The 16,394-nt window shown below is 56.1% G+C and overlaps 2 protein-coding genes across 8 annotated transcripts in view; both read right to left on the bottom strand.

Moving 5' to 3' along the window:
* Window positions 1-3,301, bottom strand: part of MTMR4 (myotubularin related protein 4) — a 23,146-nt gene extending 19,845 nt beyond the window's left edge. The window contains exons 1-2 of the mRNA XM_045299569.1: window positions 3,266-3,301; window positions 1,953-1,991 (exon numbers count right to left, since the gene is read on the bottom strand). Coding sequence (XP_045155504.1) covers window positions 1,953-1,955 — 3 coding nt within the window. The 5' untranslated portion in view covers window positions 1,956-1,991; window positions 3,266-3,301. The remainder of the gene's footprint in view (window positions 1-1,952; window positions 1,992-3,265) is intronic.
* Window positions 3,302-5,429: 2,128 nt separating this feature from the next.
* Window positions 5,430-13,978, bottom strand: SEPTIN4 (septin-4). 7 transcript variants are annotated; one of them, XM_004707019.3, is made up of 12 exons: window positions 13,769-13,978; window positions 11,337-11,630; window positions 10,907-11,000; window positions 10,311-10,397; window positions 9,759-9,882; window positions 7,210-7,344; window positions 6,979-7,096; window positions 6,787-6,888; window positions 6,493-6,589; window positions 6,204-6,366; window positions 5,924-6,023; window positions 5,430-5,652 (listed from the first exon to the last, which is right to left on the bottom strand). In XM_004707019.3, exons 1-12 carry the CDS (start codon window positions 13,826-13,828, stop codon window positions 5,593-5,595), a joined length of 1,434 nt encoding a protein of 477 aa, XP_004707076.1. In that variant the 5' UTR covers window positions 13,829-13,978; the 3' UTR covers window positions 5,430-5,592. The 7 variants fall into 7 exon arrangements, with proteins under 7 accessions (XP_004707076.1, XP_045155547.1, XP_045155546.1 ...); XM_045299612.1 differs by lacking the exon at window positions 13,769-13,978 and adding an exon at window positions 12,903-12,924 and having other exon boundaries at window positions 6,204-6,301; XM_045299611.1 differs by lacking the exon at window positions 13,769-13,978 and adding an exon at window positions 12,903-12,923.
* Between the last annotated feature and the right edge of the window lie 2,416 nt (window positions 13,979-16,394).

The raw sequence follows: 16,394 nt of genomic DNA, 5'->3' as shown, positions 1-16,394 counted from the left end.
TCGACCATGCGCGTCGCAGCCACCACACCAGCAGGGCTCCGAGTTACAATCCCCTAACCTCTCTAAAGCCCTCTCACCTTTCCCCTTCCCTCCATTTTGGCCCTTAGAATGGACACAGGGCATGGGGCCAGGCTGTCCCGCCACACTCTCAAAAGGGAAGGAAGGGCTCGCTCGAAATTGAAGTTTTATTCTAAGGGCCCAGCCCAACGCGAATCCTTCCGGTCCCATCCTTTTTCCCCATTCTCTGACCTCGGGGTAGGAAGGCCCTTCTTGGAGAAGAAATAATTTCTCAGGCTGAGTAAGACAACAGCAGGTATGATGTACCATGCATGCTATACACACACTCGGAAACCCAGGGAAGGGAGTGAAGCCCAGAGACTAAGGCACCGCGAGGACTCGGCAGCCCAGAGTACCAAAGAATACAAAAAGGAGTGCAGTGTGGGAACACGACTCATTCTTGCACCAGGTAACTTTCAGAAGCCTGGGCTTTTGTTCTGTGTTGCTTTGGGGAAGGAGCCCTGGGGCATGGTGGTTTAGAGTTGGGCTGCCAATGGCTAGGTAGCAATTCAAATCCACCAGCCACCCTACAGGAGAAGGAGAAGGTGTTCTGCCTTGGGAACCCAACAGGGCAGTTCGACTCTGAGCAGCATTGGTCAGCAATGAGCAATTGACAGAACTGGTCTGTCCTGGCAGAATCGTCTCCCTGGCAGTATGTTTGTCTTTTGAGTTTACAAGCCATGTAAGGATCCCTGGTGACTCGGTAGGGTACCCGTTGGACTACCAGCTGCAAGGGAAGGGAAGGGCAGCAGCTCAAACCCCCCAGCGGCTCCCTAGGAGAAATAGGAGGCCGTCTTTTCCTGTACAGATTTTAAAAACCTCAGAAACACTCTATAGGGTCGCGAGGCATCAGCATTAACTCGATGGCAGTGGGTAGTAGGTAGGTAAGATGGCAGGAACCACATGCTTTTCAAACATTTCCTCATGAAGACCTTTCAGCTCTCTAAGAAGTAACAAACAGTACACTGTTTTACTAGGCAGGCATTTCGGGCTTAAAGAGAAAGTCTGCACTGTGCCTAAGGTATTTCAGTGGTGGTGCTGGGAGATGAATTGAGACCAGTGTACTGCGCTCTTCAGTGTATCACAGAAGAGAAAGAGGAGAGGAGAGGTCAGTTGGTGAGAGCCAAAACCAGCAGGCTTACTGAGCAGAGACCAGACCAATACTGCACACACTACACACCCTCATATCCATGCGAGGCAGGAGGCAGTCCTTTCACCAAGCAATTTCCGTAACCTGTCCCTATGGGCAGGCGAGACCCAAGTGAAACTGAGCTAGGGTTTGGCCCAGGTAAGGTCTTGCAGCTCTCTGCTGCCTTTTTTCACTGGTTCCTCCTCTGTCTTAGGGGTTAAAGGGCTCCTTGAGCTTGGGGTGATGGGTGAGAGACAGGCTGTTACAGGTGATGGAAAATATAAGGGATCATTAAGAACACCCCTAGTGAAATTCTGGGTGCCTTGCAAGGAATACCCTGTTTAATATCCAATCACAGTGGCTTAATGGACGACTGGGTTAGTCCCTAACAACACCAACAGTATTCCAGGGGCCTACCAGGAAGTACAAGGACCCTGTTCTGGTTTTTCAGATGAGGTCACAGAGATTCTACCAGAGACCCAAGAAAGGCAAGAAGGGATAAGTGCCAGTGGTATATCGGTAGCATAGGGAAGGTATGCCAAACACATGCAGAAAAACACGGAAGTTCCCTGCTCTGGTGCAGTAGGCTGGCTGCAGTTTTGTACTTTAAATGAGGCCTAATTTATCTATAAGGCAACTAAGTTGTTTGAGAGCTGAACAGAATAGCCTGGAGTTCAAGGCCAGGAGGGATAGGACAAATCCACCCAGGGAAAAGACACAAGGATTACAGAAAACAAAATGGTCTGAAGAAAGAGGAAGTACTCACCATTCTACCGTGGTGAGGGTGCTGGCTGCCTGCTTCTCACTGTAAGGAGACAGAGGATTATAAGGGTAAGAAACACCTTTAGCATCACCACGGAACCAACAAATGCCACACATCTAGCCCTGAACTTCTCGCCAACTCATATTCTCTTCCCAGGGAAGCCAGCCCAAGCCACCAGGTCAGAGAGAGGCAATGGGTGCTACAAACAGAGAAGGCAACAAGTGATCTTGCAAGGCATCGAGTTCTAGAGCCTCAATGTTCTAGAGCAAGAATGAGTGCGATCCAAGATCATTCAACAGAAGTGAGTCCTGGTTCCTAGACCCCGAAATAAAATACTTCAAAACCTGTTCTTTGTGGGAGAGCAAAAAATAAATGGCCAAACTTGAAGAGTCGGCGGCTGCCTAACCACGTTTGCTTCTGGCCCTGGTTGGGGCATGAATCGACAGGAATGCTGTGCCAGTCTCTGAGTCTGGGAGTAGCACCACCTGACCTGTTTACTAGGGGCCAGAGTCCAGAACAGAGGGCAGAAGGGAGGTGATCACAGCCTGCTATCAGAGGACAGCAGGGCTGAACAGGCCCTGCTGAGTAGACCTAACACCAAGTGCAGTGGAGGTTATGGGGAGGCCACACATTTAACTAGTGGGGGCAGCCTGGGCCTGGGAGTCAGCACTTGTCAATGGGGTCCTGGCATCAGAGGTTCCAGCACTGTCTGGTTAGCACTGGAATGCTAACTGAAAGGAGGGCGGCTCAAACCCAACTGGTCCTCGAGAGAAAGATGAATATCTGTTCTCATAAAGATTTACTGCCTTGAAAGCGGCCCGATGGCAGTGAGGGAGGGAACCAGGCCCGGGTTTCAAGCCTGCTAGCCGAACTCCGTTAAGATGCAGCAGGGTATCACGAGGTTTGGGAGATACAAGCCTCCACCTGTAGCCCTGCCCTCCTGTCCCATCACTCGACCTACTTCCCCAGCCCACCCTTGCTAGGAAGCAGCAAGCTAGAGAGGTGCTGCCTCGCCGCCAACTGACACGCAGCCTCACGGAGAGGACGGCGGGAAGGAGGGGCAAAGGACCAGGTCTGGCAGGCCCAGAGTTCCCACATCTAAGGGATATGGTCCCGGGGATGGGGGGGGGGACGGGCCAGATTGGCAAGGGAGCCCAGGTGCCCAGGTTCTCGGGGCGGAGCCTACAGGCTCAGAGGCGGAGCCCCGAATGACAGAAGGCGGGATTCGGGAAAGCTCGAGGGGGCCGGGGCGGGGCCAGGCTGGACGCGGTGGCTGCGGTTTCCAGGCTGGCAGTGCACGGGGCACGGTGACTCACCCAGGCGGCGTTCGCCCGACCCTCCGAGGCCGCGCTCTCACCACTTCCGTCTCCCGCTGCTGCTGAGGCCGCGCAGCCCCGACCCCACCACGGTGCCCCTCTCCCCAGCCAATCGCACCTCGGGCCTGTGCGCGTCCTGGCCAATAGCCACCGCAGGTCCCGCCCCGCCCCACCGCGCAGCTGCCGCCCTCACACTTCACGCCGCTCATTGGGCAAGACGAGCAGACGCCCTCCCAGCCTTCAGCGTATCCGGTGCCAGAAGACGGGACGCTACCTGGAGGGAGGAGGCGCGGCGTAGGAGGCGAGGCGCGGCCAATGGGAAATCACAGCGCGTCCCTGCGGCAGCCAATTGGAAAACACTAGAGGGGGCTGCCGACGAAGGCTCCCGGGGCCGGAAGTGGAGGTCTGTCGCCTGCTGGTACCGTAATGAGGGGCGTGGCCTGGTAGGGGCGCAGGTCTTTTACAACCACTTCCGGTGGCGATCTTGCTGTGGATTGCTTCGAGAGTGGGTCCTTGGTGTCCAGCATTTCCCGCTTGGTTTCGTCGCGCTCCTCCGGCCCCAAAGCCAGACCGCGAGACCCGACCGCTAAGACTTGGAGGAAGAGTAAGGCAGAACGAGATTCGGCTTCACCTTCCTCGACCTGCGGCGCTGGAATTCCCCATCTCTAGACTGAATCGTCTAGCCCTCACCTCTTAGCAGCGAACCGGCACGAGCCCTTCATGGCCTGCAAGGTGCCGCCAACCCCGAGTAAAGATCTCTCGGCCAAGAGTTAGGAAACGGGGCCGAAGCACGGCTGCGGCCCCGTCTGGCAATGGGAAAGACTGAAGGCCCAGCTCGGTGTCCTTCCAGAGGCGGCCGCTGGAGGGCGCCACGGCCCTGTGAAGTCACCAACGCTCCGCCCTGGAAAGATGGCCTCAGGCTTAACACCCCGAAATGAGAACCATTCCAGCCCCGGGATGCGTCCAAGGACTCTGACACGAGCCCCCGGGGCTAAAGTGTGCTCACCTGTTTCTAGCGTTTTGAAACTTTGAGTTCTACGAAAACATAAACCTTGCTTGTTATTACTTTAGCTCCGGGGTCCAGAACAGTATGCAACCAAGTAGCTGTTTAGTGAAGTGTTGAGTACTGAATCCCTCCGAGACAAGAATTGTACTTCACTCATTCCCAGCGCTTAACTGCTGTGTTTGGTGATTACAAGGGCTTCAGGGTGTTTTGAATGTTCTATCCAAGGTATAATCTTGTGTATCTCTTTCCCCGCAGTCGGGAAACTGGAAGGCAGAAAGCTGCATGTAGTTAATTCCCTGTTTTCCAAAAGCTGGCCTCAGGCCCAAAACTAAGGGCTGCTGCAGACTTGGGAGAGTCTCGGGCTAGAGGAAGGAGGGTCCCGTGACAATCTCCCGTGTTAGAGTAGAACTGTGCACAATGGGATTTCCAAGAATGGTGACTCCAAAGCACATCACCAGGCCTTGTCATCCAGGTACCTCTTGATGGGTTTGAACTAGCTGCCCTTTAGGCTAGTAGTCAAGTGCTTTACCATTAGCACCACCCAGGGACTCACCAGGAGAAAGATGATTAAAAAATAAAACACTCCCATTGAGTCTATTCCAATTTAGCAATACTATGTAGGGATTTTAAGACTTTGTAAATTTTTATGGGAGTAGACAGCCTCCACTTCCTCCAAGCAACTGGTGAGTTTGAACCACTAAACTTGCAGCTAGGAGACTAATGCTTGCCCAACAGTGCTACCACAGCTAAACCAAAACTCACTGCCATCAAGTCAATTTTGACTCATAGTAACCCTTTAGGGCAGACTAGAACTACCGCTTTGGGTTTCTGAGACGAAATCTTGAGAGGAGTAGAAGGTCTCATCTCTCCCACGGAGTGGCTGATGGTTTTGGAACTACTGACCTTGCAGTTTAACAGCCCAACTCACAACCGACTACACCACCAAGACTCCAGAGGAAGTCTAGAGGATCATTAAGATGAATGAGATGGGCTAGATTCTAAGCAGTGAGAGGCAAAGTCTCCCCTGACTTTCCCCCTTCTCTTAAAAGATGCAGAACCCAGTACCTTCCTCCAGCAACCTTTCTAAACTGAGTCTTAAGCTTTTTTTGGCCTCCAGGAGGTGGTAAAAACACAGACAGGGACACCAGGAGCCACCGATAGATTTGTTACACTTTTATTTCCTCTGAGTCTCTGGGGAGGCAGCAGGGATGTAAGGCGAAGTGGCAGTAGCTGTGGGGGCCTGAGCAGAGCTGGTGCTGGGAGGGTCCGGCATGGGCAGGAGGAAGAGGTGGGGATTTAAATATCCAGGGCCGAAAGCCAGCTAATGGGTCTCCTTCATCTGTCTTTGGATTTTATGCAGCATCTCCTGCATCCGCCGTAGCTAGAAGAGGCACATACGGGGCATTAAAGAGGGGCTTCTCAGGGAGTCCCACACTGTTGGGACTTAAATTCTCATCCTTTGAGTCAAGGTCTTAGTAGCTCTGAGGTCTGATGGAGCCTATGGGCAGAGCCATCCACCAGCCCAGAACCCAAATGTGCACCAGAGCCAGGGATCTTTCTGTGCCCAAACTAGGCCATGCTAAGGTTTATGATCAAGCAGGGATCCCCCCTCCCCCAAGCCTGTCAACCTTACCACTTCCACCTGCTCTCACCTCTTCATCTTTCTCTCGTATCAGCTTCTCCGTTTCTGGATCTGTCCCTATTGGGCCAGCGGGGATGGGGAAGTCGGTACCACTCTCTCGAGTCAGTTTGCTGAGGGGAAGGGGAAAGTGGGTTGGTAAGGCTGGGGGAGCACAGCACCTGCTTGGATTGAGCTCAGGGCCTGTAGAAGAACAACGGAAGGGCTTGATCTCACCCAAGACTGCTTGGGGACCCCTCTACCCACCCACACGCCCTGCCCACTGCCAGCTTTGTCCTGGCTTCTGGCCATACTTGCGATTCCGCTCCTTCACCACCATGCGGGTCATGCTCTGGATGCACTGTGCCCGGTAGTTTTCGTAGTGTGTCTCCCTGGTCACATCCTTCAGGTCCTGCATGTGAGTACGCACCAGCATTGTCCTCAGCTTCACAAAGTCGCAGTGCCCTGGGTTTTCCACTGCACAGCAAAGCTAGGGGTCAGCCAGGGGCATGAGGGGCCGGGCGGGGAGCGGGGGAGGCATTAAGAGAAGAGAGCCCTGCCACCACCACCACCCCGCCACCAGCCACAAGCTCGGTGCTGTACCTTCCACGATGCCCCAGGGGTAGAGCCGGCCCCGAACTCGCCGCCCTCTGGCCTCTACCACAGTATTGCTGCCAATTACAGCAAATGGGATGCTTTCCTAGAAGAAGTTGGGGATGCAGGTGAGCACCTCCAGCCTCACCTGGTCCTTGCCACCTGTCGTCTTCAGCCGCTCCTCGTCACTTTAGGAAGCCAGGGTCCTCTCCCACCCAACAACTGACCCTTGCATAGAATAGCACTCCTCTTCCCTGCCCCGAACCAAGACCACAGCAGAGGGAGGTCCTGACTTGGCCCCACCTTTAGGGCTTGGTCCTGTAATTTGAAGTCCTCGTCCTCATCAGAGTCACAATCTGGGAACTGGTAGATCTTGATTCCAAAGTGCTCAATCTCCTCCCGGATCTGGCAAACACACGAGGGGCCCACAGTTCTGGAGGCCCTGTCCTTTCTAGAGGGCCCCCCCTGCTCCCCACCCCCACCAGCTTCCCTCACTTTGCATTTCTTGTGCTCCACTTCAGGAGGTGTCAGTGTGTCCGCCTTAGCCAAGATAGGCACGATGTTGACCCGCTGATGCAAGGCCCTCATGAACTCAACATCCAATGGCCGGAGCCTGGGGAACAGGAATCTGTGACCACCTGCTGGTGGCAGCCCTGCCCCTGGTGCTCTTGGCCTGTTCCCTTGGCAGCACCCGATGGTGCCAGGAGCCTCAGGCTCAGACCGTACCCATGGCCGAAGGGTGAGATGAAGTACAGGCAGCAGTGCACCCTGTTGTCTTGGATGTTCTTGCGGTTCAAGCCACTCTCATCGCGAAAATACTGCTCAAACTGCTGGTCGATGTACTCGGCCACAGGCCTCCAGCTGGGGCAGGGACAGACAAGCAGAGACATGGTGTAGCGTAGGGGGTGCCTTGTGAGTTCTGGCCCCTGAGCAGTCCTTCCAAGACATTGTTACTCTCTGGCTCACTGGTGCTGCATCTTCAGGGAGACCCCTGGGTGGAACACGGGTGCATCTCACATGCCCTGAGAGAAAAGTCAACTATGCCCAAGTCACAATAAATACTAGTTTGGTGAGAGGGAAAAGCCCCAAGGGAACAAAGCACTGTGAACCAGGAGGTGGCTGCAGGTCACCTGGAAGCCTGAAGTCAAGCTCAGAGTTTAGCCTCTGAGCCTCTGCTCACGTGGTCCCATGTGGCCCTCTACCTCTCCAAGGCCTCCACCTGTCCTCCCAGCCCATAGCCAAGAACCATGGCTCTAGGCAGGCTCCTTTGGCTGACCCAATGCACGGTGCTCTCCCCCTTCTCACCGAACTACAGCTGGTAATGTAGGAGGGGCTTAACTCAGCTCCTGGGAAGAGGGATGGGAAGAAAAATGTCCACCACCTTTTGGAAACTCCCTCACACGTTCTCGACCATATATAACCCCTCCATGGTCTAGTTGCACCGTCGCTGCCTTGGGAGGTGGGCCTTCAGAGCAATGGCTCCATGCGTTTACTTATTCTTTCACATGAAAAAGTGAGTCCAGAGGAGCCAAGAGACTTGCTCCAGAGTTATTTGACCAAACCATCTCCTACTCAGTGTGTGTGCATCTACCCTGTGTGACCCACTTATTGATCGGCTCGGATGCTAGACAACTCTCCCACCCCTAGATTCTCAGCCTCTCCCGGAGAGGGGTCACTCCAACTTGCTCTGCACCCCTTACAATGTCCATTACTAAGCTGGATCCCTCGGAGGTGCATAATCAAGTCCTGTGGGTTGACTAAATGCGTGAATATACGTGAAGGGGCCCTGGATACGTTGCCAGGCAAAGACGTTAACACACCTACGGAAAGTAAGTGGAGGTAGATAGACTGATGGAAGGAGAGAGTATGGGAGAGACTAGGAACTGGTTAGGACAGAGTTTCAGGGCAGGCCCAGTTTGCGGGGCCATACTCCCTGGTATCCTTCGAATGGAAAAAATGATGAAGACATGGGGGTCACCTCAATCTCCCAGGGAGATTTATAGAGAACATGGACCACATGCTAGCATGATGCTATATGGCAAGACTATAAGAAATGGCTCTTCCCTCAAGGCTACATACGTGGTTGAGGACGAACCCCTTAGCTGAGCAAAAGTCGCATGACTGGTCAATCATGTGATGGGGACTCAGAGCACAGCAGGGGTGGGATCAGTCATCCGAGGACCGGTGTGTGGGTGAGTGGCGTGGCTAAATGCTCTGCTTCTCACCAACTTGGGGCTTTTTTAAACTGGGCCCCACAAGTTACAAAGTCAGTCCTACAGTTATCCCAGTCGACGTTCACGAATGTGACATGCACTATTCTGCGTGATCTTCCATCAATTGGGCAAGGTGGTCAGGGCAGGTTTTCCTACTGAACAAATTACATAGTCAGTCCTGCAATGACCCCCATCCAAGCCCATGAATGTGATGCCAACAGCCCGTCACCATGTCCAGGGCACACTCACAGGGCCTTGTTCCGGTCAACTGGGCAGGACGATAAGGGCGGTACTTTTGTACTGGAGAAACAGAAGCACAGTCACTTGCTCAAAAACACAGGTACCAAACAGCGAGTCAAGATTTGGACTTTCAGTCCAGGGCTCTTGGCACCACCCTGCCTAATTTCGTCACCAAAAGGCCCCGAGTTTCTCATTCATTCTCCTCCTTGGCCTACTCGCGTGGGTCTTACTATTGTCTACGTCCTCCCAGTTCCTTTAAAAGGGAAAAAAAGAACTGCCGGGAATGATCAGAGTGTGTGGCGACGCGCGACCTTGTCCTCTGGGAGACGCCTCAGCAGTGCCTGCATTTCAAGCAAGAGGTCACCCACTGTTCCCGTTGCCTCCCACCAGGGACCCCGGCCATCGAGAAGGGTTGTGTGTGACCCCCAGAATGTCGCTAGGGAAAGCAAAGGGAGGAGGGGCGCGGCTTTTATTAAGCACCCACTCTGTGTGGGTACTGCTGAGTCAGAGTGGCCCTGACAGTAAGGGTTTTGTTGGGGAGCGCTTCTACTGTCAGGCCCTGAGGGCCATGTTTCCACGGGTGTTTGCTTATTTGAGGCTCTTCTCTCTCGTCTTGTGCCCCACTCCCATTTCCAGAATTAAAGCTATCTCTCGGTCAGGGTTGGAAGGCCTGTCTTTTCCCTCACTCTTTACAGAGGAAAAGAATCAGGTCCAGAAAGGGGCCATGACATGCTCAAGGTCAATTGTGGCCTCTATGGGGGGCATCTGCAGGTGGGGGGGGGGGCGTAGAGAGCCAACCAGGTTGTACTTGGTCGGACCTACCACTCCGTGTTGTTGACGGCATCCCCAAAGCCTGGCGTGTCCACAATGGTGAGCCGCAGCCTCACGCCCTTCTCCTCTATGTCCACCGCATGCTTGGTGATCTCCACGGTCTGCATGATCCGCTCTGGAGAAGGGGGAAACTGAGGCCAGGGCAAGGGCAGGGACCCGCCCAGTCAGGACAAACTGCCCACCCCAGCCAGCTTCGCCCAGACTGCCTCATCCATGCTGCCCCCTCCCCACCCCCTGGCGGCCTGTTCTCTGGGAACCAGCAAGGAGTACATTTCCCAACACAGGAAATGCCGGTGGCTGTTGGCTCTGGCCCCAGCCTCTGCTCCCGGCTTTTTTTCTTGGATTCCTGGAATTATTTGGGGGGTCAGAGTTTCACTCTGACAGCAGGACTCTGGTCCCTGCCCCACTTCAGCACCCAGATCTTTAGGGAGCTGGCTGGTGGACTGCCAGGTTGGATGAGCCCTGGGAGCAAGGCCTTCCCTCTCTCCCGGGAGCCCGGAGGGCGGGCAGGCCTCCTCCCGCAGGCTCCTCTCCTTGCCTTACCTTCTGCACTGAGGAGCTTCCGGTCCCGGTACAGATCGGTGAGAAAGAGGCTATTGACGAGGGTGGATTTGCCCAGGCCAGACTCTCCTGACAGGAGACACAGGACAGAGGCACTGAATCAGAAGGCCGCAACCATGGCCCAGAAGTTCCCCAACTGGAACAAGGTGTGGGAAGAGCTGTTTGTTTGTTTTAATCAAATTGGAAAGGTAAGTAATCAAGTGATAGCATTCCAGGGCTGAAAAGATGCGACCGGAGGTCAGTCTGTCTGATCTTCTCATTTGAACGGGGCCCAGAGAGAGCAAGAGATGGCCCACAGTCACACAAAAGGAGGCGAATTCTAGAACACTGTGTGCCAAGTGCTGGTTCCACACTCCTTCCCTATCCCCACCCCTCCTGATCCCCACACTCTTAGCCACCAAAGCCTCCTGGCTAAGGTATAAAAATGGACAGTCCTTTGCTGCTTACTCCTCTCTGACCCTTCTTTTCCCCGGTGCACTCTTCCCCCTCCCCCCTTCTCTCTCTCTGACACACACACACACACACACACACACACACACTCCCTGCCCAGCCCCGCCCCGCCCCGCCCTGCTCTCTACCTGCCACCATGAGGGTAAAGTCAAAGCCTTTCTTCACAGACTTCCGGTGGACCTGGTTGGGGAGTGTCGCAAAGCCCACGTACTCCTTGTCATCCTAGTGGAAAGGAAGGGAGAGGGCCTCAGGGGCCAGGCAGGTGGGACCCAGGCCCCAGCACCAGCCTTCTCCTCCCCTCTAGGTCTTTACCACAGTCCTAGAGGGAACAGTGCCAAAGTCCCGTGAGACCCTGTCTGGGCCTCCAGCTTAGCCTCCTGCTCCCGATCTTCCTAATGCCCTCGGACACCAGGGAACGGAGATGGACACAGTACCGAGCGAGGTCCCTGCCTATGCATGCTCACAAACACACTCGTACACACACACACACACACCCCTCCTCCCTGGTCTCCCTGCACCAGCCCACAGGAGGGGTAACGGCAGGGCTGGAAGCTGTACCTCAGAGGAGTCATAGGGATCGAGCTTGCCCCAGGGGCTGCGGGGCCGGGCAGAAGGGCTGATTGGGGCTGGGGCAGAGAAGTACTGCTGGCTGTCAATGGGTGGGGACCACAGGGGGGCTCTGAACTCCTGGTCATCATCGCAGAAGTCTGGTGCCTGGGGTCTTGGCTCTGGGATTTGGGGCCTGGACACCCAGGACTTGGCCTCCGTTGAGCAGCAGCTCTCGCTCCCTGGGAAATCCTTCACGAACTTGGTCAGCTCTGTGTCATCGGTTTCCTCCAGGAAGCGCTTGATCTGGGGGTGGGGGTGGGGGAGTGAGGGAGCAGGTGGGAGGTGGCAGGAAGGGAAGAATAAAGGCGGAAGACAGGAGGAGGAGGAGGGAGGAATGTGCTTGTGGTTAGAAGGGAGACTGCAGGAGCAGCCACGCCAGAGGAAGTCTCGCTAGCCCACCCCAGTCCTACAAGCCACGAAGGACCTCTGCCCATCCCCAGTCTTGGGGCCTGCCCTGGAGACCTGTGCAGCTCCCTCTCAGCAGGGAAGCTTGTGGGGGTGGCCCTCCCTGGAGGACTGACTGAGCCAGGGAAGCAGACTGAGTTAAGGGGAGCAGACAGAGCAAGCAGGGCTCAGGGTCCTGGAGAGATAGCAGAGTCAGAAGGGATGGGGCAGGAGGAAAAAGGAGCGGGGGCGAAGGGAGGGATGGGCAGCCCAGGAGAGGCCCTATGCCTCCTTCCACTGCAAGTCTGTGAGCTCCTGGCCTGAGGTGTGGATTCTCCTGTGGTGCTCAGTCCAGGGCTCACCACCCAGAGCCCAGACACAGGCACACTGGAGGCCGACCCTGGCCCCGGGAGAGAAAGGGAACCTGCCTGTGGAGGGGTCAGGAGCGGAAGCCAGGAGGTCCTGGCTATGGAATCACTCACGGTGGGGGGTAGGGGGTGGGCTGAAGCTGAAGAATAAGTGGGCCTCCAGAGCTGCAGACTAGAGCCCCTCCTCAGGTGCCCTCTTGCCCCCTCTACCCAGAACCAGGCTCTGACCAGCAGTGCAAAAGTGGCTCTGGCCTAAACTATGAGCCACAGGGGTTAGTTGACCCAGAATGGGCTGCTTCCTATAGAGGTTTCCTCCACCGCATCCTCAGCTTGGCAGAGGGCTGACCCCACCCACCCTCTGTCTCGGTTGTCTCCCCCAAAGTACCCCGTTTGGGACCAGCCCCCTTTGTGGGGTGCCTGGCAGTGCTAGGTTCTGCCCTGCCTCACAATACCCATGAGCCACTCCGAGACAATGGACAAGGGACGGCTGCAGAGACTGATTCACCCTCTGGGGGCTGGCCAAGCCACTGGGGGCTGTCCTGGACCACTGGGGAGTCTCAACCAGGCTACAGGATATAAGTCCATTGCAGCTTTGCCACCTGCCCTCCTTAGGGAGGCGGACTTGCACATGTTAGGCTGTGGGACAGGTCGCAGCAAGAGAGCTCCTTGGGAGCGACTGCCTGCCTGCCACCTCTGATACATGTCCCCACATCTGCTTGGAGGAGGCAGGCCGGCCGGGATCCAAACCAAAAACCAAACTCACTGCCATCAAGACAATCCCGACTGGCAGTGACCCCGACAGAGGGTTTCCAAGGCCGTCAAGATTTACGGGAGCAGAGGCTTCTTCCTCCAGGGGCCAGCTGGTGGGGCGAGCAGTCCAGCGCTTAGCCAACGGCACCAGGAGGGCGCATCTAGGGTTGGGCAGAGTGGGAGGAAATTGAGCCCACAGCCTGAAACTGGTCCCAGTACACGGAGGCCTATGGCCGAGGAGAACATGTGACGGACAGGCGTCCCTCCTCGTTGGCGGGCGCTTCAAAAAGCTCATGGAAGAATTCTCCTTGGGTTCCATTTTTTTCCATAGGTCTTTTAAAAGCCCCTCATACTTAGAAGGCCTAACAAGGTGGCCACACATCGGGGCTTTGGCTTGTTGTCCTGGTGTAACAATGAAGTCTGCCTCCTCTCACCCTCAAGTGTCCCAGGTGTGAGTTCTCTGGCAAAGGAGAAGGGATGGGGCTGGGGGAACAACAGGTCTGGCGGCTGGCAGCTCAGGAGTCAGGACTTTTAGGAGGCCCTGCCGCTCAGCACAACTCCACAGCCAGCCAGCAGTTGGTCCTGGGTTAGGCTAAGGGTGGGAGAGTGAGGACTATGTTCAGCCTGGCTTCCCGAGAGACATTCTGGGGGTTAGAGCATGAAGTAGGGAGCAAGGTGGGTGCTGGTGAGGGCCCACGGATCTCAGCAGCACCCTATCTGCCAGCCGTGGCTTCTCGTCAGCAAGGAGTCGGACACAGCAGCTCCACCTGCTCTGCCAGCAACCAAAGAATATTCTGGCTTCAAGCCTCAAACCGCACCTCCCCACCTCTTACAGTGAAGGCAGGTCCATTCCACCCGTGTCCCAGAGCAGCACCTTACCCCAGCTTCAGTTCTGTCCTCAGGGACAGAATTCCCTTGCCAGCCCAGCGGACGGTCCATGCCTCACGCTTCAGGCTGTCAGCAAGCTCTAGGTCTAATTTTATCTCCAGGCCAAGTTCCTCTCTCACACACACAGCCGTGTCTTGATGCTCTTCAAGCTGGCTTCCTGGCTTGCTCCTTTCCCTTTCTCTTTGACCCCAGCTCTGGAAGGGGCCAAAAAGGCCTGTGGAATGTCCTTCCCCAACCTCTCCTCCTCCTCCTCCTCCTCCTCTTCCCTTGGCTCCCATCCTCCAAGGGCAGCTCAGCTGCAGTAGGATCACTTGGTTTCTCTGCAGTCCCCTCCTCCTCTGATTGGCTGCCCCATGACGCCTGCCTGCTGCCTATCCCGGTGGGCACAGCACCAACCTCCCAAGTCTGCATGCAGCACAGGCTCCAGATCCACTTGGCTCTTCCTGTCCACCAAGTACACTGAGGCCTACCCCCCAAGGTGACCTGGCCCACCAGTGAATGGAGACCACCATCCGGAAGCAACTCCCCTCCAAAGATCTCCCTCCCCAGTCTCCGCTTGCAGCTTCCCTTGAAGCTCGGCTGAAGTAGGGTGTAATGGCCTGCGATCCCCTGAGGGTAGAGCCCCACTTTTCTTCCCCATTGTTTCTGTGTGTCCTTCCATCAGAGAACTTGTCTTCTACCTACTACCTTCAGAAACCTGCTCCTTGAATTCTCTGTAGAGCCTCCCCAGCGACGGGGGATCTTTGGTCTGGCGACTCTTGCCACCCTAGAACATCTGACTTCTGACTCGTGGGGACCTGCAATCATCCCACCACCCCATCTATTCCACAGAGCCAACTGGGGAACAGCTAGCAGCTGATTTCTGAGGGACCTGGGCTCAGGTCGGTGGGAGACTCACATCCCAGAGGTTTCAGGGCTGCTTGTCAGGAAGGAGAGGAATGAGAAAGGCCTGGCTGGGAATGTTCAGACGGAGAACGGAGCAAGGAGTCGGGAGACCAGTGTTTTTAGAGTTTGCATTAGTCTCGGGGCCTAATGTCCCATGGTGAGGGAGCCCTGGTGGTGGCCCAGCAGTTAACTGCTTAGCTGGGAACCAAAAGGCCAACGGTTCCAAGTCACCAGCTGCTCCTCAGGAGAAAGATGTGGCCGTCTGCATCCACAGAGATGACCAGCCTTGGCCACCCTACAGGGCAGGTTGACTGGCCTACAGGGCTGCCTCGGGTCAGAATGGGCCCTGACCGCCATGGCGAACGTCCAATTGTGAAGAGGCCATCCCTGCATCCCAAAGGAGGTTGATGACAAATACCTCAAGCTGCTTTGAACTTGAGGAGAGAAGGCGTAACTCAAGTCACCCTTGGTTATTAATGTTGATCTGTTGTTCTTTCCACATGCAAATTAAACCCCCTCGGGGCTCCTGGCCTGGGAAGCTCTCTGGACTGACCTCCAGAGCAGCTGGGACACTGCCCTTCTTTGACAAGAGACCCTTCCAGAGCAGTCTGGCCTGACATGAACCAACTGGCCTAAGGACTGGGCTGGCTTGAGGACAGGGCCCTAAGGCTGGGACTGGGGGTGGGGGGAGGGTGCCTTTCTTTAAAGAAAAGCAGGGAGGCCTCAGCAGAACTGAACTTGGTGTGTGGCAGAAAAGCCCCTCTGATCCCTGCTGGGTTTGGCTCTGGGGACAATCAGAGCTCCCACAGGCTCCCAGTCCTGGAGCAGTCAGTCTGTCCATCCTCATGAAGAAAGAGGAAAGACAGGCACCACTTGGCCCCTCCCAGGAACCCCCACTTTGGGGAAGGGTACAGGGTCATCAGGACTTCCTGGCCAAGACTTGGGCCTTGGCCTAGACACAGCTTGAGAGACAAGAGCCCAAAGGATTGGCCTTTGCAGACCTGGAAGCCTCTGATTCTCCCCGGGGGGTGGGGGTGGGGCTCTGGTCACAGCTCCCCCCTGCTGTAAATAGCCTATGCCTCCCAAGCAGAGGACAAAGGGGTGCGGGGTGGGGGAGAGTCCTCATAGATCAGGAGGGGGGGCCCTGACAAGGCGCCCAGTGTGTGTGTGGCCGGCTCTGCTGTGGCAGGGGCAGAACTGGAATCACCCAGCCAAGCATGGAAACGTCCTAGCTGGGGGCCTCCCAGAGGCTGACTGGGGTTACTGTTTGTCTTCCCACTATGGGCACCACCAGCAGCGCCCTCCCCGCCGCCCCATGCACTGCAGAGGGTTCTGGCTGGGGCTGGGGCTGGGGTGGGAGCAGATGCACAAGGTGAGTCCAGGGTTCCTGTTTAGAGGCAGGGTAGGGGTGGGGAGGTCACCCTGATGGCCTGGCTCTCTCTCTCAGGGGCTGCACCATGCCCTGCTGTGCAGCCAGAGGGCCCACTCTGCCCGGGGACCTTCTCAGTGTGGTTTTCAAAGAAGTTGGCACTGGTCGGTGGGCGAGGAGGGGTCACCCAGGTGACAGCTGGCCCAGACAAGGGCAGGGACCCTCACTTTTGCCCGTCACGGATGCGCGCTCCCCTGCCCAACAAGCGCATCTAGGGCACCTCTCTCAACACGGCCCCACCCCTTCATGACCCAAGAACGCGGGCAGCGCCCCAGGGGTCCCCTCGGCCGCTGCTCCGCCCGG

The sequence above is a fragment of the Echinops telfairi genome, unplaced genomic scaffold (genome assembly GCF_000313985.2).
Source record: "Echinops telfairi isolate 266 unplaced genomic scaffold, ASM31398v2 ScPeMD7_7458;HRSCAF=8496, whole genome shotgun sequence".
NCBI lineage: Eukaryota > Metazoa > Chordata > Mammalia > Afrosoricida > Tenrecidae > Echinops > Echinops telfairi.
This window is presented reverse-complemented; position numbering and strand designations above follow the sequence as displayed.